The 21,794-nt window shown below is 37.7% G+C and overlaps 1 protein-coding gene across 1 annotated transcript in view; it reads left to right on the top strand.

Annotated features, from left to right (window-relative positions):
• PTAR1 (protein prenyltransferase alpha subunit repeat containing 1) overlaps nucleotides 1-21,681 on the top strand; it is a 29,888-nt gene extending 8,207 nt beyond the window's left edge. Inside the window, exons 4-8 of the mRNA XM_057373122.1 lie at nucleotides 5,552-5,618; nucleotides 10,652-10,756; nucleotides 14,248-14,461; nucleotides 20,095-20,411; nucleotides 20,948-21,681. Of these exons, the coding sequence (XP_057229105.1) occupies nucleotides 5,552-5,618; nucleotides 10,652-10,756; nucleotides 14,248-14,461; nucleotides 20,095-20,411; nucleotides 20,948-21,296 (1,052 nt within the window). The 3' untranslated portion in view covers nucleotides 21,297-21,681. The remainder of the gene's footprint in view (nucleotides 1-5,551; nucleotides 5,619-10,651; nucleotides 10,757-14,247; nucleotides 14,462-20,094; nucleotides 20,412-20,947) is intronic.
• The last annotated feature ends 113 nt before the right edge of the window (nucleotides 21,682-21,794 follow it).

Below are 21,794 nucleotides of genomic sequence, written 5' to 3'. Positions count from 1 at the left end.
CTCTACTGCTTGATAATTGTAAAGTTTTATTTACTTTCTCATCTCTTTGTTTYGGTTTGCTTTTTAATTTGTTTTAACTTGCATGAAAAATTCTTTGGTATATGTTCTTTAATAAAATTCAAAATAAAAAATTATGAACGGGTGTGACTTAGGAGGTATTTGACTTCTTAAAAGTTGTCCTGTTCAGAATAAGAATGAAAAAGAGTAACTAGTTTAGGAAACAAGTTTTTTGCTTATTGTTGCAGTATCTTCTAAGTAGCAGTTGGAATGAATAATGTTCTTGTGCTGGGCTTATCTCAACGTCTTTTTGTGGTGTTTTTCCTTTTAGAGACTTCTTTCTAGTATCTTTTACCTGCTRTAGTATTTTTCACATTTTTGTGTCTCAGAAAGAGGGATGTCTGATCTGTTGARGGGCACCCTGTGACCACTCACGGTTCAGATCCTTCGTATTTCACATACAGTTGGGTTTCAGTTTGGGACTGTTACCATATTTTAATTTTTTTCTGTTTAGGTGTAACTAAACTGTCCATAAAACACTGACTGTGTCCATTGTGCTTTAAAATATGTGAGATAGTCTTCCCTTCCATACCAAACAGCCCCCATTCATTGTGATTGTGTTGATTGCAGCTATAGCAAAGGCAGTCTCCCTGGCTGCTTTATGAAATAGTGAGTGAAAGAATTACATTTTGAATAGTGGGATAGTAGCATACGTCTGGTGCAGACTGTAGCACCTAGTTGTAACTAACATGGTGTACTACTTTGGGTAGGTAGGTTTTGAGAGTAGGTGAGAGTAGGTTTTTTTTGTGTAGATGAGGAAGAGCTGTCTGGTCAGTCCAGTCGCTCTTTGGATCTCTGCTTTTCCCTTGTTCGGTACTTTATTGCTATAATCTGTTTCACTGCAAGTGGATGAAGCCAGCTGTGCACTGATCCTCATTAAAGTGTAGTGTAAGGCRTTGTCAGATGGTGTTGGTCAAGTCTGTAAATATGCACTTGAGCTGCTTTTGCATTCAGGGATGATACGGAGAAAAAGGATTGAGGTGTTTAGTGAACCCTGGAATGAGTACATCTTGAAGCAGTGAGTGTTGCCTACTTTTGTCATCCTGATGTGGAGTCTAGATTAGTTAAACACGCTTTGATTTGTTAAACACACTTTGATTCCTTATTATAAACGGATGGATGTATAATGCTGTCATTTTGTAAAGAGTGGCATGAAATGGCAGACAAGGCAGACCGTGAGTAGGAGGAACCCATTCTACTGGCTACACAGAGTATTCCAGTGCTAGCTGTGTGCCTTGGGTGGGGTCAGAGTAACAGTGCACCAGCTTGATCTTTAATTACCCTTCAAAAGAGTAGCTTAAAGAAGTTGAAATGTTTTCATATGTTGCTGAATATGACTGACCTGTTGATTGTATTTTAGTTTTGTCTTAACAGATTGTTCATGTATCATTGTGTTTCCCACGCTCCTTCCAGAGGGTTGATGTTCTTATGTGGTTATCTAGGAAAGGTGTTTTATGAAATTTGTAAATGTTACATTGCCTTTTATTTTTTATTTTCACATGTTTTATTTTCTTTAGTATTTTTTATCACTATGGACATATTTAATAGCTCTATTCCTAGGGAAAGCGTATTGCTAACACAAGTAGCTTCCATTTCTTGTTGGTTTCTGTGGTTTATGGTTGGACCTATTCAGACCAGGAGCTTTTTGGTAACTGCCCCCAAGCTGCTGCTGATTTATTCAATTCTGATAGGAGCTGGTGATCGTGACATCATTCCACATTTGTCACTTGTAATGCAGACAATTACAGTATTTAATATAAAGAGYTTTAATATAGGGATTATAATTAATGTTGACTCTGACACAGAGCTAGATACAAACTTTAGCATTTAAAAAGTTGAACCTACTAGCACAGGCAGTCTTAGCAAGACCAGAAGATCACACTGTAGTGCTTTTTGGAGGTCTGAGTAGGAGTTTTGGTGTGTATTGTTACGCTCCAGATCTTCAGCAGGGAGACTTCATTTTGATCTCAACTGTTTGGGTAAAGTCTCACCAATGAGGTTTCCATGCAGAGAGAAACTTATTTCAAACCAAACTACAGACACTGAGATTTGTCACGTTTTTGGATGTCTGAAGATGGCTGACAGCCATACCTGTGCGCRAGCGCCCTGCTCCAGTCACAGCAGTGCAAGTACTTTGTTGTGGTGACACTTCACACCCACCAGAGCCACCGGGATGGTGTCTGCAGGCCTCTGCTTCCCTCAGGGGCGAAACCTTGCAGAACCCTTCCTCTCAAAATGCAGCTCAGAAAACTGTTTATGAATGCCATAGTAGCATGAATTTTAGACTAATGCCTGCCACTTGTTTGGCTTTCTTTTGAAAATAAAACTCCATTCTGCTTTGTGTCTTCAGTTACAAAAGTAATTTTCAAAAATGTGAGCATAGGTGATCTACAGCATTTTCATGTCTGTTGAGGTTTTCTGTCACCACTGTAAAACCAGAGCCTTCATGTTAATAACCTGTTTGTAAAGGAGTTCAGTATGTTTTACCATAACYGAATTTCACCTTTGATAGAAAGGTTTAGCAGAAACTGAGCTGCAGTGGTGGAGAGAATGAAGGTGAAAGTCCTTCCCAGGTGGACTTAGAGACTTCTCTCTAATGCATCATGTCTACTCTGCTAAGAGATGTTGCATTTTTCTTTTAAGTATTCTCGAAGATTTGGCTCCTGATTGCTTTTGTAGATGAAAGTGCGTGCTTGGAGTTTGGCAGAGTAGTTGTTTTCTTTTGCATCTAGTAAGCAGATAGGTTTGTCTATTAATGTTTCAGAACTCAATTGTACCTTCTATTGATGCTTGTAGTAACAGTGATGGCAAATGTAGTATCTATTTACCTCTTCTGTTTTGTTTGAATCACAGTAAGCCTTTTAAAATAGAAGAGAAAACAGGGTCCTGCTTTAAGTGTCTGCTTTCAGGTCTGGTGTCTGATATTTCTTCTGACCGGATCCTGGAAGAAGGAGGTGCTTTATAGTCATTCAGTGATAGGTCAGTGACGCAGATGTTTAATTTAGTTACAATTTCTTTTAGCTACTTGGACTCCAGAATCATGACTGCTCCTTTTGCTGTTATTTCAGTTTAGAAATCTGAATTTTACAGTGTGTTTTTATCCTTTCTCCAATATTTTTAAAATTTGTGCATGCATACTATTTGTATTATGTCAAGATGGTTTTCTGAAATTGTTGCAAACTAATCCCAGAATATGTAAGAAACTGGATGTAGCTATATTTTAAAAGTACTAAAATCATATTGTTTTACTTATCCTTTTGCAGCTGGGGAGACTGGTGTGCAAAAGAAGGTGTTCAGTGTGACCACCTATAGTGCTGTAGTTTGCYTAAAATGTATCTAGTTAAAAGTAATTTTAAATTGTAAATAAAAGATGTTGTTTTTGTTACCGACATGGGGCAATAGCWGGCAGCTGCTATTATTGTGTGCCAGATGTGTCATAAGACTTTCTTTTAAAAAGTGCTTAAAGGTTACTAAATGGTGGCATTTCACATGTCTGGCTCAGAATCCACACTTCTTCTTTATCTGTTACTTACATCAATGACTATTGACATGAAAGAATTGGGCATTACTTGGAGGTTTTCGTTTTATCTGCATCTTTCATTTGATAATGTTCAGGATGCAGTGAACCTCCGTAATGGGAAAATGGACAAAACATTAACGAATTCTATTCAAGTTGACTTGACTGGGTGCTGTTACAGACCTTTGACATTCCCAGAATAGTCATTTTAGCTGGAAATCATGACTTGGTAGGATAAATAAACTGTATTGTTCTAAGTAGACGTTGAAAAWCTTTTCTAAAAGGTATTCAGAAATCTGATATAGGCTGTAGTAAACTTTTGCTTGATGTGTATAGAATGTGTACTGGGGTAGTGCATAATAATTACTAAGACTATTATTGTAGGTAAAATGGAAACTACATGAATTGCCGCTCCCAGTTTTAACTATACATCCTTACAAAACTCATGTTTTATTAAATGTTGCCAAACTGATTTTTGAATGTAAAATTGAAACAGTAGCCACAAAACACTTAGCAGATGTTTAATTTAATGTATATTTGATTTTATGTGTGTGAGTAATCCTGGTTATTTAAATTGGRGTATTCAGCTGCATAAAATTAAATGGGTGTTGAAATACTTTGCTGGTTCAGGACTTGGGTAAAGGAAGGGAAAATATTTGTGCATTCAGGCAGCAAATTAGGAAGCAGCTTTGTGCATATGAGAAATATTTATTCCTTGGAAGCAAAGARGGATTTAACTAAAACTTGTGAAACTAAAACATTAAGTTTGTTTCTTGAGACAATTTTCAAAACATCACAGCTTAGTGGAAAGTCAGCAGTACACTAAAGAATTCCATACTACCCATTACCCCTTGCATTATACGGTGGCTTATCACGTTCCTCATGTGAAAGGGCATAATGGAAAAATACAAAATTACTTTGTTGTACATAGATGATCAATCAGTCATACAGTAAAATACAAAGGTTTTCACTTTTTGACCTACTTAAGTATTGACTCTTGTTTCAAAGATTAATGAAGCCATGTCTGTTTGCATTTTGAATTAATTTATGTTCCATTACTGTTGATTTTTGTCAGTGACTTCCTGACATTTCATTTTACAGTCATATTAACTGCACTAACCAGAGATCTGTTTCCATGAGATACCATCTTTTTCCGTCAAGTTATGAAGTACCTCTTATTTGCTGGAAATCATCTGAAGTGCAATCTAATTAGTATGTTAAATGCAGGGTGATTAGAGGAGAATGTAGCTAGATTTAATTGACAATAGAAGCTTGGATAGTCACATTCAGTTTTTATGATATAGTTAAAAATAATGTGTAAATCTACAGTGTACAGTGCTTAAATGCAGGGATACAAACAAATATTCTGGTTTTTGCTAGGGATTTTTTATTGAATTAATAAAATTGAATTAATCTTAAAACTTCAATCTGAAGCACTTCACAATGTATTTAAAGTGTTTTCTGTACAGTTCAACAGCAGAGAAATTATGTAATCCTGTTTCATGGCTGTGGTGTTTCATTTTTTTAGCTACAGGTTTTTATAGTGTGTATTTTTTGTAACAGTATGGTGTATSACAGCCATCTGCAGCTCAGGCTTGTACTGAAATAGTAGGGTATATTTTAATTTCTACTATAGTATTTAAAACTCTTCGGATTTTCTTTGAAGAATTCTATTTCTCATATATAGTGTGTGTGCAGTTAAAATTACTGAATACTCAAGGATTCCATATCATGATTTTTCCTTGCTGAGGACATACTGTCATTATTTTAAATAATGAAAAGGGAGGATATTTTACTCCTAGCTAGCATTTTTTCTGTAATGAGGCAGGGCAATATTTTACAGAGGTGGTCATCCACAGGTACAGCAACCTGTAGCAAAGAGACTTTGAGGAGTGAGAGGGAGTAAGCTACTACAGCGAGATCAGTGCTGTGTGCAAATTATTACTAATTKTAATGTCTCTTGTTCCATTGTTTTAGAGCTGATAGACATCACGTGTACCCTGCTACTGCTGAATCCCGACTTCACCACTGCCTGGAATGTTAGGTATGTTGCACTCAGAAAATGTCATCAGAACGACCTGGGCCTTACATGAGTCAGCTGAAAGCTTTGTTTCAAGTGGTAATTAATGACACAGCAAGAACTTGTCAGTTAAGAAGTGCTAAAGGAATGCTAAAAATTTCTTCTTTCCTATATGTGGGAGATAGTTTTGAGACTGCCCTTTGGTTTTTTTGTTTGGGTGTTTGTTTGTTTGTTTGTGGGGGTTTTTGGTTGTTTTTTTTTTTTTCCTTTTTAAACTTGATTTTTTTTGGTGGTTGGTTTTTGTGGTTTTTTGGGGGGGTGTGGGATTTTTTTTGCATTTTTTTGGTTTGGTTGGTTGGTTTGTTTTTGTGCAGACTAAAGATTACAGTGCAGCATGTGAAGGCACATGTTTGCACTATGTTTTCAAGGTGTATAAATCATCTTGAACTGCCACCCTTCTTTCCTCCTCCAGTTAATGAGGGTAGTGCTCAAATAATGTCTATTATGCATATTCACTATTTTAATTTTTATCTCTGAGTTCTTTTGAGATTCCAGTTCGGTTTGCTGCYGCTGCCAGTGGAGCCTATAAAAGCTGAATAGATCTCAGTAGATAATACTGCAGAAGAAGGGGGGAAGGTGTTTACCCTTTATTTCAAACACATTTCCCCTGTCCCCTCACCTTTCTCATACCTGTTGGGTTTAGTATAGCTTCACCATTGTCCTGCTGCAGAAGTTGTCCAGGAATCATGATGGAGGAGGAGCAGAGATTTAYCTCCTTCCTCTTCAGGAAGTGCAGAAACAGCAGTTCCTCACAACTTTGTGACCTCATGATTTTTCTGTTAATCTCAGAGTTGGAGGAATATTCTCTTTTTGCTGCCTAGGTAAGACTGGAGACAGTCTTAAAGCTATATTTTCAGAAGGGCTGGAGGGCTGACAAAATTATGATAGTCTCTAGGAATGCATTCATGAAAACAGGATTTCTGTAGCTAAGGTACACTCTTGCAGTTGGTGCATTAAAAAAATGACCTAGAAAGATGATGGCTGTGTCTATTTGTCAGCCCTAGTTATGGCAAATTCAGCTTTTTTCTTTTTTCTTTTTTCACTGCTGATGTAGTTCTGAAGGATTCTGCTGTGGCCTGTATCTTTCTGTCATCTCAGGTCTAAAAAAAGGGGGATGAATGTGATAGCAAAGGGTTTACTGTCATGAAAATGTATAGCTTGAGTAGCTTTCAAGTGATAAAATGGAATTAGGAGCTTGTATAAGTATTGGAGCTGTTAAAGTAATCTTATGGTACTTATAATTGGTTTTTAGTTTGTGTTTYGTGGAATTTTTTCATTGCAAATATGTTCATCCTTATTAGTCTGTTTTTTTTTCAGTGTGATGGCTGAGTTAGCTTTTATGTGCATGAAAGGAGTAGTTCAAAGTTGTAAGAGGAATAAAAAATGTTAAAGAATATGAATGAGGATGGGTTTTTTTCTCTTTTATGATGTTTAKGACTTAACAAAATACATAAATTACTACAGAAGGTGGCCTTACTCYCCAAATTCTTGGTCATTTCAGTCTCTGTGAAGCTCTGTTTAGCATCCAGAGGAAAGTTCTTGTTACACAATCCAGTCAGTATCTGTGGACAGTACCAGTGAGCCTGCTCTAGCCAAGAAACTGCTTTGCTGAATCTGACCCTRCACTGTTTTAGGTTCCTGTTGGGAGTTTGCTCTTTTGAAGAGTAGGCACTTTTGTTAYGCTGACATACATTTCAGCTTCTCTGTGAAATTAGAGGTCAAGCTAGCCAGATGTATGGCATAATCAGGCACAGAATAGAGGACGGATGGTATTCTGTACAGATGCTGGTGATAGATCCTTATCCTGAGGTAGTCCGAGCTGAGAACTAGTTGTATGAGATTTACACTCGGCTTGCAGAGCATGAAGGATCTGTGTGCATGATGATTGGTTTAATCTTGTGCAGAAGATGTTTTTCTTGCCAGGTTCATCTTGCATTCTCCATTCACAAATTCACTGCTTTATCTGAAGGGAAAAAAAGCATTATAGACTCTAAGTAGCCTAAAAAAAAGTGTTTTGTTTACTGAATAGCAGCCCTGCGCACAGAGTGTGTTTCTTGTAATTTACTGACTCTTTCATTTTAGGCTGGGATAATCTGTTTTTTGTATATTTAAGTCTGCTGAGAGCTTTAGATATAGTGGTTGACTCAGTGGCACTGAACTTGAAGATAGAGGAAGAGAGAGAAAAGGAAATCACTTCCTAGGAAAGAGCACAGGACTTGGCAGAGCCTAGTCAGAAGAGTAGCATGGTGTTAGGGAAGACAAATGAGCATTTCAATTTAGCTGACAATCATAGAAAATTCTATCTGGTTAATGAAGCACAAGAGAAGACAGAACTTTAAACATGTTAACTAGCCTAGTTAGAAGGAGATAGTCTATTCTGACTTCGGAGCTATTCTAAACAATTGTAATGCACCTACTGCTACATACATTCGTGGTTTACTAATTTATTTACATTAGAAGTGTCTGGAAAGTTACGGAAGTGCAGGGACTATAACCTAAAACCTGAGTCGTGAGCAAGAGGTAATTGCATGGCAGAGGAAGATGTGCTAAGGAATACGGGATGTGCCACTTTGGAGAACTGAGAGAGAAATGCCTGTTATATTGAGTGGGATAAGGGATAACTCCAGTTGTTAATTCTAAGTTCAGTTATCCTGTATTTTTGGAAGTTGAAAAGTCTTGCAAGATAAAATAACCAAAATTTTTATATAAGTGGATTGTAAAGGAGTTGTCATAAATGCCTTTGTTCTTCCTGTTGTACATTGCGGTATGTACAATTAATCAAAAGACATTTAGGTAACAAATGAAAAGTCAAACATTTTGCCATCAGGTAGAAATGACTTCAAAGGTGTTAGCGTAAGGCAAAATGATTCCAGGTTATCTTTTATGGGAGCTATAATCCTTAAGGCTGAAAAATTATGATCCAYATGGCAAGGAAGTGAGCTAGAAATTACAAATCCCAAGCTGGATGTTAGCTGAAAGAGCTTGGAAGAGGTTTACATGGGAGTGTATGATACATCAGTCATACCTGTTCTTGCAGTCCTTTGTGACTGGGAGAATTTCTCATTTGAAAATAAAGCTAAACCCAGCTTTTCTGCTACAGCACTGAAAGCGTTTCTTGTCTGTACTGTTCCTCAAATTTGCCAAAGAGGACGTTTAATTTAAGTGTATGTAAATGTGAGCCTATTTACTCTGAGTTAATGTTGTAATATAGAAGAAGCAATTTCTTCACTGCAAGTTAAGGTTTTGGGARGTAAGTGGCCTGGTAATCTAAATATTTGTTACATATGTACATGTATWTGTTTTAAGTGTCAGAGTGATCTRGGCTGTATTTTCATTCTCYGTGTGTGTGGTAAGTCATTTTTACCAAAACGTCACCTCTTGAATTACAGTAATGAAGTGAATTGTTGAAGTTAATTGTTCCATGTGCTTCAGTGCTGACCTTGAATCTTTGTTTTTGTCTGCTTTCCAGAAGTGAATGCACTGGCACAGAGCGGTCTGGTCAGTCTGCCACTTCTGGTTGGTATATTTGAACTGCCTGTTAAAAATTGGCTAAAAGCATCCAATCTGAAGCATGCTAAAACTCGGTTGAAATAAAAACAAATGTCCCAGTAGCTGTAAGAAGCAAAACTTCCATAAGGATTTTTACTTTTTCCCACTTTTCTTCAATTTTAATAACATTTGCTCACCGTTAGTGGTACAACCATTAGCTTCTGACTGTGGTTATAAAGTTCAATTACAGCAACACAAAGCCAAAGTACCAGATGGAGTGAGTTTCCTTCTGAAAACTAGTTCAGAAGGAAAGTTACACAGAAAATGGCACTCACAGTAAGGAAATATATCAATTTGTTTGTGAGACCCAGGCCATAACTTTAGGACAGTATTATGTGCTCTGTGTCAGACTGCAGAGATGTTTTGCCTTATTTGATAGCAAATCTTTCCAGAATACATTTCCTCCTGTCCCACTAGGGTCTTTTGGTCAGAAAGCTGATAATCTGCTCCTCACATGCCAGTACCATGCCTGTCATTATGGTGAATCAGAAATTATTAGAAAAACCAAATCAGAGCAAGAAACCCATGACAAAACTAYTTCTGCTTCTGGCAATCTCAGTTTTCAGTTATGACTTCTGCAAGTTCTGGGAAATGTGTGTTTTCTTTCTGCAGATGGTAACTTTGGAACTTACTATATCTTGACTTCAAAATTGCTTTCTACTAGATTACTTGAAAGCTGCTTTCTACTAGATTGGAGAATGGGATATGAATACTAATGCCCTTGGAGTAACCAGAGATGGAGTGATGTCTGCACACATGCTCAGGACAGGCAGTAAGAGTTATAAAGCTAGAAAGAAGAGGGTGAGGGGTAGGGAATTCCGTGAAAAGGAGGTGAAAAGGCCAAATATGGACTTATATTTTGTTCTATCTGCTTTGGAGGTGCTCTGGGAAGATTGTGTTGGATGAGCATTAAGTTTTGTCAGGGTAATCTTTATTTTTTTTAAAACCAAAGATTGTTTTACATTTAAGTAAACTTAGCAATTTCAGCCTTTTTTTAAGTTTGTAAAGCATTCTACACACAGAGAATATTTCCTTTTTTTATTAATATAGGGAACCTTGACACTGTATCTTGAACAATATTTAAAAGCGCAGAGTAAGTGTGGAGGAGTGCTATGAGTAAGAGTATTCTCCAATGTACACAATGATCTAAGGGCTTCATTTCAAAAAGGAATGTTTATACATACTTTTAAGCCTAGTGGCAATTGACTCAGTGATTCCTGGGTAGGTTTGAGAATTAATGGGTTGTATGTGTTCAGATTAAGATGAAGCTCTTTGTGCACATATGCATAGTAGTGGAAGGGGTTAATCCACCAAAGTATTTTTAAACTCTTGTAGCGTGACAGTGAAGTTCTGTTATGATACAAAGGAAATGCAGTTTGTTATTGGGATTTGTGTTCTGTTTTCAGGTTGCTATTTTTATTCACACAGATCTATTTTGTCTTTTGTAGGAAAGAATTAATACAGTCTGGCACTTTAAATCCACTTAAAGATTTGCATCTTGGAAAACTGGCGTTAACCAAGTTTCCAAAGAGTCCAGAAACATGGATTCATAGGTTTGTTTCCATTGCCTTCTATTGATTCCTCTAACATTTTTCCTAGGGTTTATTTGTTTCCTGTTCTTGGMTTAAGGAGAGTCATAGATGCAGGAGAACATCTGGAAATATGGCAGATTCTTTGAACCAGTCATTGCAGATAACCATGCTTTGGCTGTTGAAACTACCTGTCTATATTTTACACTTAAAGTCATTTGTACCTTTTCTGCTGCACAGTGTTTAATACCTTTTGGAGGTGCGATAAATTTCTCTAGAGGTTTAGCATGTCTTGCAGCACCTAAAATTCTCAGCCTGAAAATTCTGATTCAATACTAAGTATTTGAGCACTATAGGTTTCTCCTTCTTCTCCGACTTGCTGCTATGTTGCTTCTCTACAGGCATTTCAGAAAGTGAAGACTCTGTAAAAGCCAGTCTTTATAACCAAAGCTGGGTTATTTTCCATTTCAACACTGGTTTCTTTTGGTTTGGTGAATTTAAATTTTTATAATTTCTAATTTAAGTCAAATCATTGAGTATGTGTATGATCCTTTTTCATGAAAGAAATAAAAATATAGGTCATCCTTTTATAGACAGCCTTAAAGAGATTTAAATGTAATACATTAGGAAGCAATTTACAATGTTTGTGTTTAACAAGTCCGGCATTAGGGCAATTGTAAAGTTGATATTACATTGGGGGGGGTCATACTCTTTAAAATCATAACAAAACTTACTGAATACATGGGAATTTTTGGAAGGGGTGATTGCTGGTAAACTCTTCTTTCTCAGTGCATGAGCTAAAAATTCTCAACGTTTACCTAGAATGCAATACTTGGAATATTCCAAGGTGTTTTATTGGTACCACAACATTGATACAGCAACAACAGTCAATTTCCACAGCATTGGTTTTTAATTCTGTTGTTTGACCTCTTTTCGTCATCTCCATGCTACTGACTTGTGCTGCTTGATGGCTTTGAAGCAAAAGTATGGAGTTRCAATGGGAAAAATATCTTGCAATTTCTCATAGTTTAACCTTTTCAACATGGTAGCTAACAGTGGAAAAATCAGCTTTTTTTCATGGTAATCATTCTGAATGTGGTGCCATCCGTATCATGATGATCAAGATGTTTTTATCAAATGAGTCAGAATATTAGRTTCTTTATATTTACTTACATTTTAGAAATAATAAAAAGCTCTGTCTATAATTTCTATGCAAATCGAAATTAGAAGTATTTTAGTAGTGTCATAGTTTGTTGTTCTTTCTCTTATTTGCCTACATCAGAGAAGTATATTTGAGGATCATTGTACAAATGTGTGGCTTGGATTTGGATATGCTGACCGTGACTGATACATGCTAGAAAATAAGATGGGCAAAGATTTTTTTCTGCATGAATATAATGATTAATTTTGGGTTTTCTGTTCCCCCATGGTGCTAAATCTCTGACAGAAAATGCAAAAACCTATCATGGGGCTATAGATAATGTTCAGTAAAACATACCCAAATTGTTTTTTCTTACGTATGGTGGATGCACTCACTAAAGATGTCAGAATATTAGTTATTAATTTTGTCAGATGACATTCTGCCCTCTATTTTAGGGGGTTGCGATGCATTTTGTGTAGATGCGGTTATTGCATCTATTGATTGTGCAGTTGTCACTTAACAATCCTTTGTTTATAGTAATTCCAGGAACTGTAAGAGTAGTAGGAGCAAACAAAAGTGAAAGTGACTCCAAATTAATTGGAGGAATTTTTTCTTAAACACCATCATCATGATATTCAACAGGTTCCAAAAATACATTTTAGATGTTCTGAGGTTGTGATTGCCTTGTCTAGAAAGTAGTTCAATTTTTTTTTTAATGTTGTAGCCATGGAGACCACAAGGTCTTTATTTTTTCACTCTCTCCTGTCTATAAAGTTTATCAGTATTCCTTATTTTATAAAACATGCTCATTTTTGGAAACTGAAATAATTCTAGAATTGAAATAATTTGTCATATGGTTTAACTCAGAAGTTGATGTTAATGAAATAATACGTATCTTTTGTTAAAAGAGTGATTATGCTCATTTAGATTTATTGCCTAGACTGTTSTTGAATTTTTTGTTGCTTGCAAATCTGTGGACAGAAGTAAAAGAATGCTAAAAGGTGATATTTGGGTCAAAGACATTTTTAAAAATCAAAAATAAGGTCTTAAAAATTACGTTTCATAAAATACTGTTACGCAACAGTCAGAGCTTGGTTTGCTTGGCTGTACATCTTTGTTTAAAATAAAAGGTGTATAGGAAGAAAGTGTTCATAAACTGCTGGTAATTTCTGCTGAGAAACAGAAACAGTTTAAAATTGCATTCTTACAGATTATCTTTAATATTGTCTTCCAGTACTTTGTAATTTGTTGAAAATTGATAGAAAATTTGCAATGTGTATGAAAACCGTCAGTGAGCAAGTATATTATAAATATTTTCAATTGAGAGAAAAAGCAGATAAATTAACAATTTGGTTTTTATACATTGGTTTACTTATCTATTTCTCTCTCTCTCTCTCTCTCTATATATATATATATATAAAATTCTACATCTGGCTTGGAAAATAGAATTCTGTCTTTAAAGAAAATTAGTTTATTATTTTTACTTTATTTATTGCTTTCTTTTAACCAGGAGTGACACCTTCCTGAAAGTAGCAAATGATTGGGTTTGGAACTGATGTGACCCAGTACAAAACAGGAGAATCTCTGTCACAGACAAGAGGATGTCTTGCTCTCGAGAGCATTCCTTATTGGGCCATTGCAATTCTATTGACATGTGCTGCTTTGTGGAAATTTACGTATCTGTAATCCAGTTTTGTAGGACCCTTTTGTGTAGGGGCTGCAGATGCAGCATTGCAGTTGCTTCTAAAAATACTAAAACTCTGTCCAAAGTAAAATAAAAAAACAAAATATGTAGGAATCTCAGTCACATGAAATCAAATATGTGTAATGCATCAGCAGAAACATTTGTTTGCTTATACTTATAGCCCTTGAAACCATAAGCCTTTTGGACTTTGCTGCTGCTGGAGATGTACAGAAATGAATTTGAATTGCTGTGTGCAGTACTGATGATGTAAAAGATACTCGCAAAGTGGATTTCATTTTTTATTGAATCAGTTTTTTTCTATCTCATGTTGAATACTTCATTTCAGTGCTATGCAAGGCTTTGAAAGAGGAGCTCCTTAGAAATCTCATTCACACAGTTCACACTTTTTAATAAATTTGCTGTTTCCTTCTGTTTTATTTTAGTATGCTCTAAGTAGTCATGATCACTTACAGTGAGCAAACTGATACAGCTGTGTTGGAGTGTGATCACCCTGTCATATATTTCGGTATGGCAAGTGTTCAGATGGTAGCTTTACTACTCATGCATTACCTAGGTACAGTGGAGTTCAGAGAATAGAAATGTTAGAAAGATTTGATTTCTGTAAGTGAAAAACTTTTTTTTTCTCTTAAAATTGCTCTCTCACACTAATACTTTACATTGTTTAACCAGACGATGGGTGCTGCAACAACTAATTCAGGAAAACTCATTGCCCAGTCTTGCGACTAAAGGAAACTTGGGAGCAGCACCTGTGGAGAGAATACACCGACTTGTGCAGGAGGAAATGAATGTCTGCTCCGAAGCTGCTGGGAGATATCCAAGCAACTACAATGCCTGGTCCCATCGCATCTGGGTTTTACAGCATTTGGCAAAGCTCACTGTCAAGGTATAACATAATAGTGAATAAATTCCTGAATTCTTTTGTCCAAAACCTCCAAATACTGATTTGCTATGTAGATCATATTAAATGAATGAGGAGTATTAAATGGAGTTATGACAGGTGGTTAAGAATGTTTTGAGAAAGTGGGCAAAATATTGCAGTATGTTTTACATTTTTCATTTCAGTGTAAGCAGGTTCTGCTCAGCAGAAATAACACATTTTTCTTGCCTGTGTACAAAGTTCTGTTCCTCTGTTAGTACTTGTTGCTAATGGATGTAYGGGAAGACATCACCAGTGCATCTCTTCAGGTGGCCTAGCAGGAGGTGTTTGGGATTCAGGAAAAGGGAGAAAGTGTGGAAACAAAAGACAGCAAGAAACTTGAGATAAAATTTGTGTCTAGGTGACTCCAAAAGGCAGAATTATACAGTGATTATTTGTGAGATGTGATGCAAGGAAAAAAGCAAATAAAAAGGAGAACAGGGAAAAAGCAGGCATTACAGATTTTCACAAAGCTATGCAGGTTCATAGAATCACAAAATGGTTGGCTTGGGAGGGACCTCCATCTCATGCCAGCCACCCTGCCGTGTGCAAGGGTGCCACTCGCTAGATCAGGTTGCTCAGGATGCCATCCAGTCTGGCCTGGAATACTTCAATGCATGGGGATRCCATAGCCTCTCTTGGGCAACCTGTTTCTGTGCCTTGTCATCCTCATAGTAAAGAATTTTTTCCTAATGTCCAATCTAAACCACTCTCTTTCATTAACCATTGCCCCTTGTTCAGTCACTATCTATTCACATAAAAAGTCTCTCTCCCTGCTTGCTATAAGTCCCCTTAAGGTCCTGAAAAGCCACAGTGAAGTCACCCCAAAGCTTTTTCTTCTCCAGGCTGAGCAACCCCAGCTTTCTCAGCCTGTCCTAATAGGAGAGGTTCTCTAGTCCTCCGAGCATCCTGGTCACCCTTCTCTGGAGCCACTCCAACAGGTCAGCATCCATATGCTGGTAACCCTAGACCTGGATGCAGTCCTCCCAGTGGGGTCTCACCAGAGTGGAGCAGAGGGGCAGAATCCCCTCTTGCTGTCTGTTCTGCTTCTCTTACAGCCCAGGGTGTGGTTGGTTTCCTGGATTGCAAGTGCACATTACTGACTCTTGTCCAACTTTTCCTCCATGCAAACACCCAAGTGCAGGACTGTTCTCATTGAGTTCCAGTCTGGGAACTCATGTCTGGGATTACTCCAGCCCAGGTGCATCACCTTGCACTTGGATTCGTTGAACTCATGGGCCCATTTCTGCAGTTTGTCCAGAACTCCCTGTCTAGCACTCCATCCTTCTGTTGTGTCAACTGCACTGCTCAGCTTCGTGTCATATGTGGATGTCCTGAGGGTGCACTGGATCCCACTGTCTGTGTAACTGATGAAGGTACTGAAGAGCAGCAGTCCCAAGACAGARCCCTGAGGGACACCGCTCATCACCAGTCTCCCCCTGGACACAGAGCCATTGACCACACTGCTCTGGCTGCATCCATCCAGCCAGTTCCTTGTCCACTGAATAGGCCTTCTGTCAAATCCATCTGTCTTGAATTTGGAGATAAGGATGTCGTGTGGAACCCTCACTGAAGGCCTTACAGAAAACTAGATAGATGACATCTGTTGGTCTTCTCTTGTTGACCTCTGCTGTAACTCCATCATAGAATGCCACCAGATTAGTCAGACATGATTGCTGGCTGCCTCATACCAYTTCTTTGTCTCATATGTGCCTTAGTATATCTTCTGGAAGGATCTGCACCATGATCTTCCCAGGCACAGAGGTGAGGCTTACAGGTCTCCGGTTCCCTGGATCTTCATTTATCTCCTTTTTAGAAATTGGAGCAATGTTTCCCTTTTTCATTTCACTGGGGACTTCCTCTAACCACCATGACTTCACATATGATGGAGAGTGGCTTGGCAACATCAACCAGTTCCCTCAGAACTCTGTAATGTGGATCTTTGATCCCATGGGCTTATGACTGTACAGTTTCCTCAGGTGGTTCTGACGCTGCTCTTTGCTTGCAGTGGGAGGGTTCTCCCTCCCCCCARAATGAATCTATAGGATCAGGGACTTGAGAGAAGAGGGAGGCCTGACTGCCAGTGAGAACTGAGGCAAAGAACTCAGTATGTATTTCATCCTTCTCCGTATGAGTTGCCATCAATTTACCCTTCTTGCTTATCAGGGAGCATACACTTTCCTTGGTCTTTTTTCTGACCTGTGTACTTAAAAAATCCCTTCTCATTATTGTTTGCACCTCCTGTTCCAGATTTGGCTTGGCTTTCCTGACCGCATCCCTACACATATACACATACCCTTCTATATAGGTTGTTTACTTGCTTCGTATCTCATGTTGTACCTTCAGCAATTTCTTTGTTTGAATATCTGAAAAGTATGATAAATTTCACTGAGGTGCAGGACTGGAACCCATGCTGGGAAATTGACAAATAAAATAGTCACTGATTCTATGGCCATTTAGTTCTTGCAATGTTGCCTGAAACTGATGAATAATTGTATTATTTAGGGCTATATTTCTGCTATAATACAAACTTTGCCTGTAATTTGAAGCATACAAAGAAGCAGAGGCCCAGAAACATGGAGGATATGTTGTATTATCATTTAAATATGACTTCTCAAAATAGGTTTATCATTAATAAAGCTGTTGGCCTGCGTTGGATTATTTGAAGTGGTAGGCTGTTTAATAGGATTTTGGTTGGTTTTCTTCCTTTGGTTTGATAATCCTAATGCTACTGGAGACTGAATCTCAGCTCAAGCTCTAGGGAAAAGATTTAAAATGCTAGAGGAGAAAGTTTCGGCCTGGTAGGAGGATTTTCTCACAGGATATAGATGTTACTTCTTTCTTACACTAGACAGTCAAAAACATTAACTTCTTTCAATATAGAAATCTCGGTTTATTCTAGCTGCAGAATTTGAATGGTATTAGCAAGTTCATGTAGAGTTTGAATAGTGTTCATGAATATAAATCAARGATTTGTCAGGAGTAGATTGTTTGAAGCTAAGCTAATCTTTCTGCATTGGAGTACTTGCCTTGGAAAGCCTGATTTCAACTTTTTCTTATGACTGTACAGTTAGGGGGGTTAGATCATAGTCCTCAGATACCTCCTAAAAGGAGGGTGCATAATTAGAGAACTGGAATAATAGAGTGGTAGGGGTATAGTCTATTAAAATTCATACACATCATGTTGCTTCAGTGAAATCATGCAGATAGAAAGAAATCTTGCTACCAGCACCATCAGTTCAGCAAGGATTGACAAACTTTTTTGTTTTCCTTAGATTGGAATACTCCCATTTCATAATTACAGGCTGGATATTGACTTACCCCTACAATAAACCCAACAATAAATCTAGAAAGCGAACAAGTCGTGGGGTAATTGTCATGAGACAACACTTCTCTTGTRTGATGCCCAGAAGACAAAACCATGTTCCTGAGACACAAAGTAATTTTTCTGGTAGCCATTCCCAGTAAGGCCTTGACGTTTTCTTAGATGGCTGGGTCTCCAAAGGTACTACTTTCTGTGAGTGAGCATTGCTATATTTATCTGGTTATCCCTGAAAGTTTGTTCCCCCAGATACAGTTTCTTTTCATTTCCCCAATGTCCCAGACTAGGGAAAAAATTTTGGTCTGGGGTTTATGATTGGAAAAGCACTCTTAAACGAGCAAGCACAGGGTCAGAGAGAGTGTAAAGAGGCAGTGCAGAGCCAGAGGTTGAGACAGAGGTCAGTGCACACACATGCCCTGTTCTGGGGAAGGCTGCCTATTCCAWGATAGTCAGCTCACCAGCAGAGGTAGAAAAGAGGTGGTCAAGAGTGGGGAGGGAGGTGTTTTTATGTAGTTTCCTCTTTGCTTCACGGAACAGTGACAAAGGGCTTGTACCATAGAGATGGAAGTGGAGAAAGTTGGCTTTGTAAGAAACAACCTTTTGGAATTCAGACATTAGCTTCCTTTTCTTTTACTTCATGTTTGAAGCATCTTCCACTGGTACTCTGAGGTTTCTAGATGAGAGACTCTGTTTTTTGTAGATCTCAAGAAGTTTTAATGGTAATCTGTGTTGCTTGATCAGGTAAGGTGTGATGCCAGGAATAATTTTGTTCTCTTTGTACAGGGAGTTAAAATGCATAATTAAAATGTTCCCCTGTAAATTTGTAACTTATAAATATTTCAGATAAATGAATTGGATTCTTCCAGTTCCTAAGTGTGTGTAGTATCAATCACAGCTGAATAAAGGCTGGTCTGGCTTTTCTGAGCCCTATGTTGTTCTTAATAGGCTTATAAATTTTAAAAGTTCAGAAGCTTAAAATACTAAATTCTACTGAGAAGGGAAAAGCAGATCTAATGCACATCTGGACATGGGGAGTTTTAGTTCCTTAAATACTCTGTTTGTGGACTGTTACTTAATACTGAACTTCGGTTTGCTGATCTATAAAAGGATGGTGATGCTGGCATCTTTTGTCAAGATTCAGAAAAACATCTTGAGTGTGTTGTGTAGAAGACACTGTTTGCATTGTATGTTCTCCAATTCCTTTTAGAACAGATGCCCCAACAAAAGCTGTACAGCTAGCCTKGTGTGTTTCCATGGTTTTCTTTGTGGGAAGCAGTGGCTTTTGTGCTGCAGTATCAAAAAGACTTCTGCCTGTGAAAGTTGATTTGCATCAGCTGGTCCTGTTAAGTGATGTAGGTAGCTTAGGAGAGGTCATTAAAAGCAGGACTCTTACCAGTATGATTATATTCAAGGTCTTTAGAAGTGATTGAAGAAGGTAGTTTTGATCTCTGTGGTGAGTTTAAACTCCAAAGGAGAAGCAGTATGAGGAAAGAGTTTAAGGCTTGTGGAAAAGTAAAACCACTGGCTCTAACAGAAAAAGCAGAGTAAAAGAAGCTTTGCTTAGTAGCCAAACTTGCATTTCTCTCCAGGAATGAATTTTGAAGATTTAAAAGCACTCAGAATTAAGAGAAAATTCATAGGAGCCAGCAATGTTAAAAACAGAGTTACAAATGACAATGTAAGTATTTCCCAGGGCTGTTGAGAAAGTCTTTTTAGGGGTTCTTCAGTAGTAAAATCAAGCAACCTCATTATGGATAAATAGTTTCGTATTTCACTGGCTCTAGTACTTTAAACATAATGTTATGGTTGACATTCTCTCATGGAATATGAGGGTRTAAATGAAGTTGGGTTTTTTTCTTTTTAAGCAACTCACCCAGCCTCTGACACCCACAATCCATTGGATAAAAAAAAATTCTGAAAGCTAATAGCTGTGTAGTGTGTGCCTTCTCAAAATAGTATTTTTTGCTAACCTTCTTGAGATTCTTAAACCACTGCTTATTGCATGTCATAAGTGGTTTGGTTTTTTTTTCACGCAGCCTGTGGACTGCTTTTTTAAAAACCTGACTTTTCAGAGTTTGGAAGAAGTATTAATTTGTTATCTGCAAGGGTGCCAAGATGCTTTTCAGCCTGGAAAAAGCTCAGTGATATTTCATTTTCCTGTGGGTTCATGAACCATTACCACAGTGGCTGAAATCCCCATAGAAGAGGTTACCTTAATATGGTGGTGGTAGGTTCCTCCTTTATACTGTTTGATAACTATCCCTACATTGTGTTTCAGGTTCTCCTCGATGAACTTTCATCCACTAAATATTGGGTATCCATGCATGTCTCGGACCATAGCGGATTTCATTACCGCCAGTTCTTACTCAATTCCTTGATACGCAGAACAGTGACTGACAATAATATATTGATACAAAACCAGATGGTAAATGAACAAAATCCTGGTCTTCAAAAGGAGGAAGAGAGTGCAGGGACAGAAGGTGCCTGTGCTGAGGAGCAAAGCGTGGATCTCTCCCGCCGTTTAGACGAAGAGATGGAGCTCTGCACTGAACTGATTGATAATTACCCAGGACATGAAACCTTATGGTGTCATAGGTAAGAGGACTTGATCAAAAGAGTTGTCTTCTGATTTGTGGATGGTTCTTTGAGTGATATTTCCAAACAAATAATTTGTTTTTAGAAAGTGCCACTCAATAAAATATTGCTAAGCTACTATGTATTCAGCTTTTTGAAAATGTTCAAGAGCATAATCAGAACTATGGTGTGGGAAATATGATTTGTCTTAAATATCTTGTCAATGTAAGCTCCGCTTGTCCCTATAGTTTGTGCGAGAGACACAAGGTGCTGTTAATCAGCTTCCTGATACTTTCAGTGTTTACACTACATAAAATAAGCAAAATGTGGAAAGAAAATTGGCTTCAGAAAACCTCTGCTTTACTAGCTGGGTGCAGGTTCTTGACTAGATAACAGTAGATTTGCCAAAGTGACCCAGAGTCAAGCATGAGCAGAGATAYCAGATTCTGTGTTTGCAAGGGAACCTGGTGGGATGGCAAATGAAGCAGTTCAGCAGCAACAGCAGGTTATTTTCAGCGCGTGACKTTTTTTCTTTCTTCTTTTCTTTTCCTTTGAAGAAGGTGTGTGTTCTACCTTCAACAGCACTTAAACAACAAACTTCCTCTCCTGAGTGCAGTGGTATCATCTGTGGACAGCAGTGATGAAACTCTGAATAATTCCCACCACAGTCCTGCAGCAAGTCACATGGCACAAGCTATGGATGTTGATGGTTTGAATGAATGCAGCAACAAACAAGGTTATACCCAAGAAACTAAACGCCTGAAGCGTGCTCCCATGCAGGACTCTCTTGGTCCAGAAATGGAATACCGGTTTGTTGATAAAGTATTATCGACTTGTAGGGATGTGGACCAAGCCAGGTTTGCTACTGCTTATAGAAAATGGTTAGTGACTTTTTTAGGTCAGTGAAGGAATCATTTAAAGTTTTCAGGGTTCTTCTCTTAGTGCAATATTCTCTTTTCAGACACAAATGCATGTCTTGGTTGCAAGTGTTAGCTAACTCTGTGTTTCTCTTTTGATGGTCAGTCCTAATGTTCAATTTCAGACTAGAAGTCTGTCACCTTATTAAAAAAACTGGCATACCTTTTTCTTAAGCAAATGCAGTTTRTTCCTTAATCTTTTAAAGAAATCACTCTTGTCAGCTTCCTGCCATGACATTTTCTTAGTTTTAACTTCTGCATTAAGGTGGACTCTGAATCATTTGACTTAAAACAAAAAAGGAGGTTAAAGAAAAAAAGTTTGAAATGCTTGTGAAACAGTGTGTGAAAAAAAGAATGGGAGAATCTGTCAGTATCAGCTAGTATGTAGTATGTAGTATGTAGTATCCAGTGTGGCATCATGCTAATACCTTACTGGATCCAGACTATATTCAGTGAGTGCTATTGTTTTTGTATAGCAATGTTTGGT

This window comes from Malurus melanocephalus, unplaced genomic scaffold (genome assembly GCF_030028575.1).
Source record: "Malurus melanocephalus ecotype Western Australia unplaced genomic scaffold, MMel_1.1 scaffold_7, whole genome shotgun sequence".
In the NCBI taxonomy this organism is placed as follows: domain Eukaryota; kingdom Metazoa; phylum Chordata; class Aves; order Passeriformes; family Maluridae; genus Malurus; species Malurus melanocephalus.
This window is presented reverse-complemented; position numbering and strand designations above follow the sequence as displayed.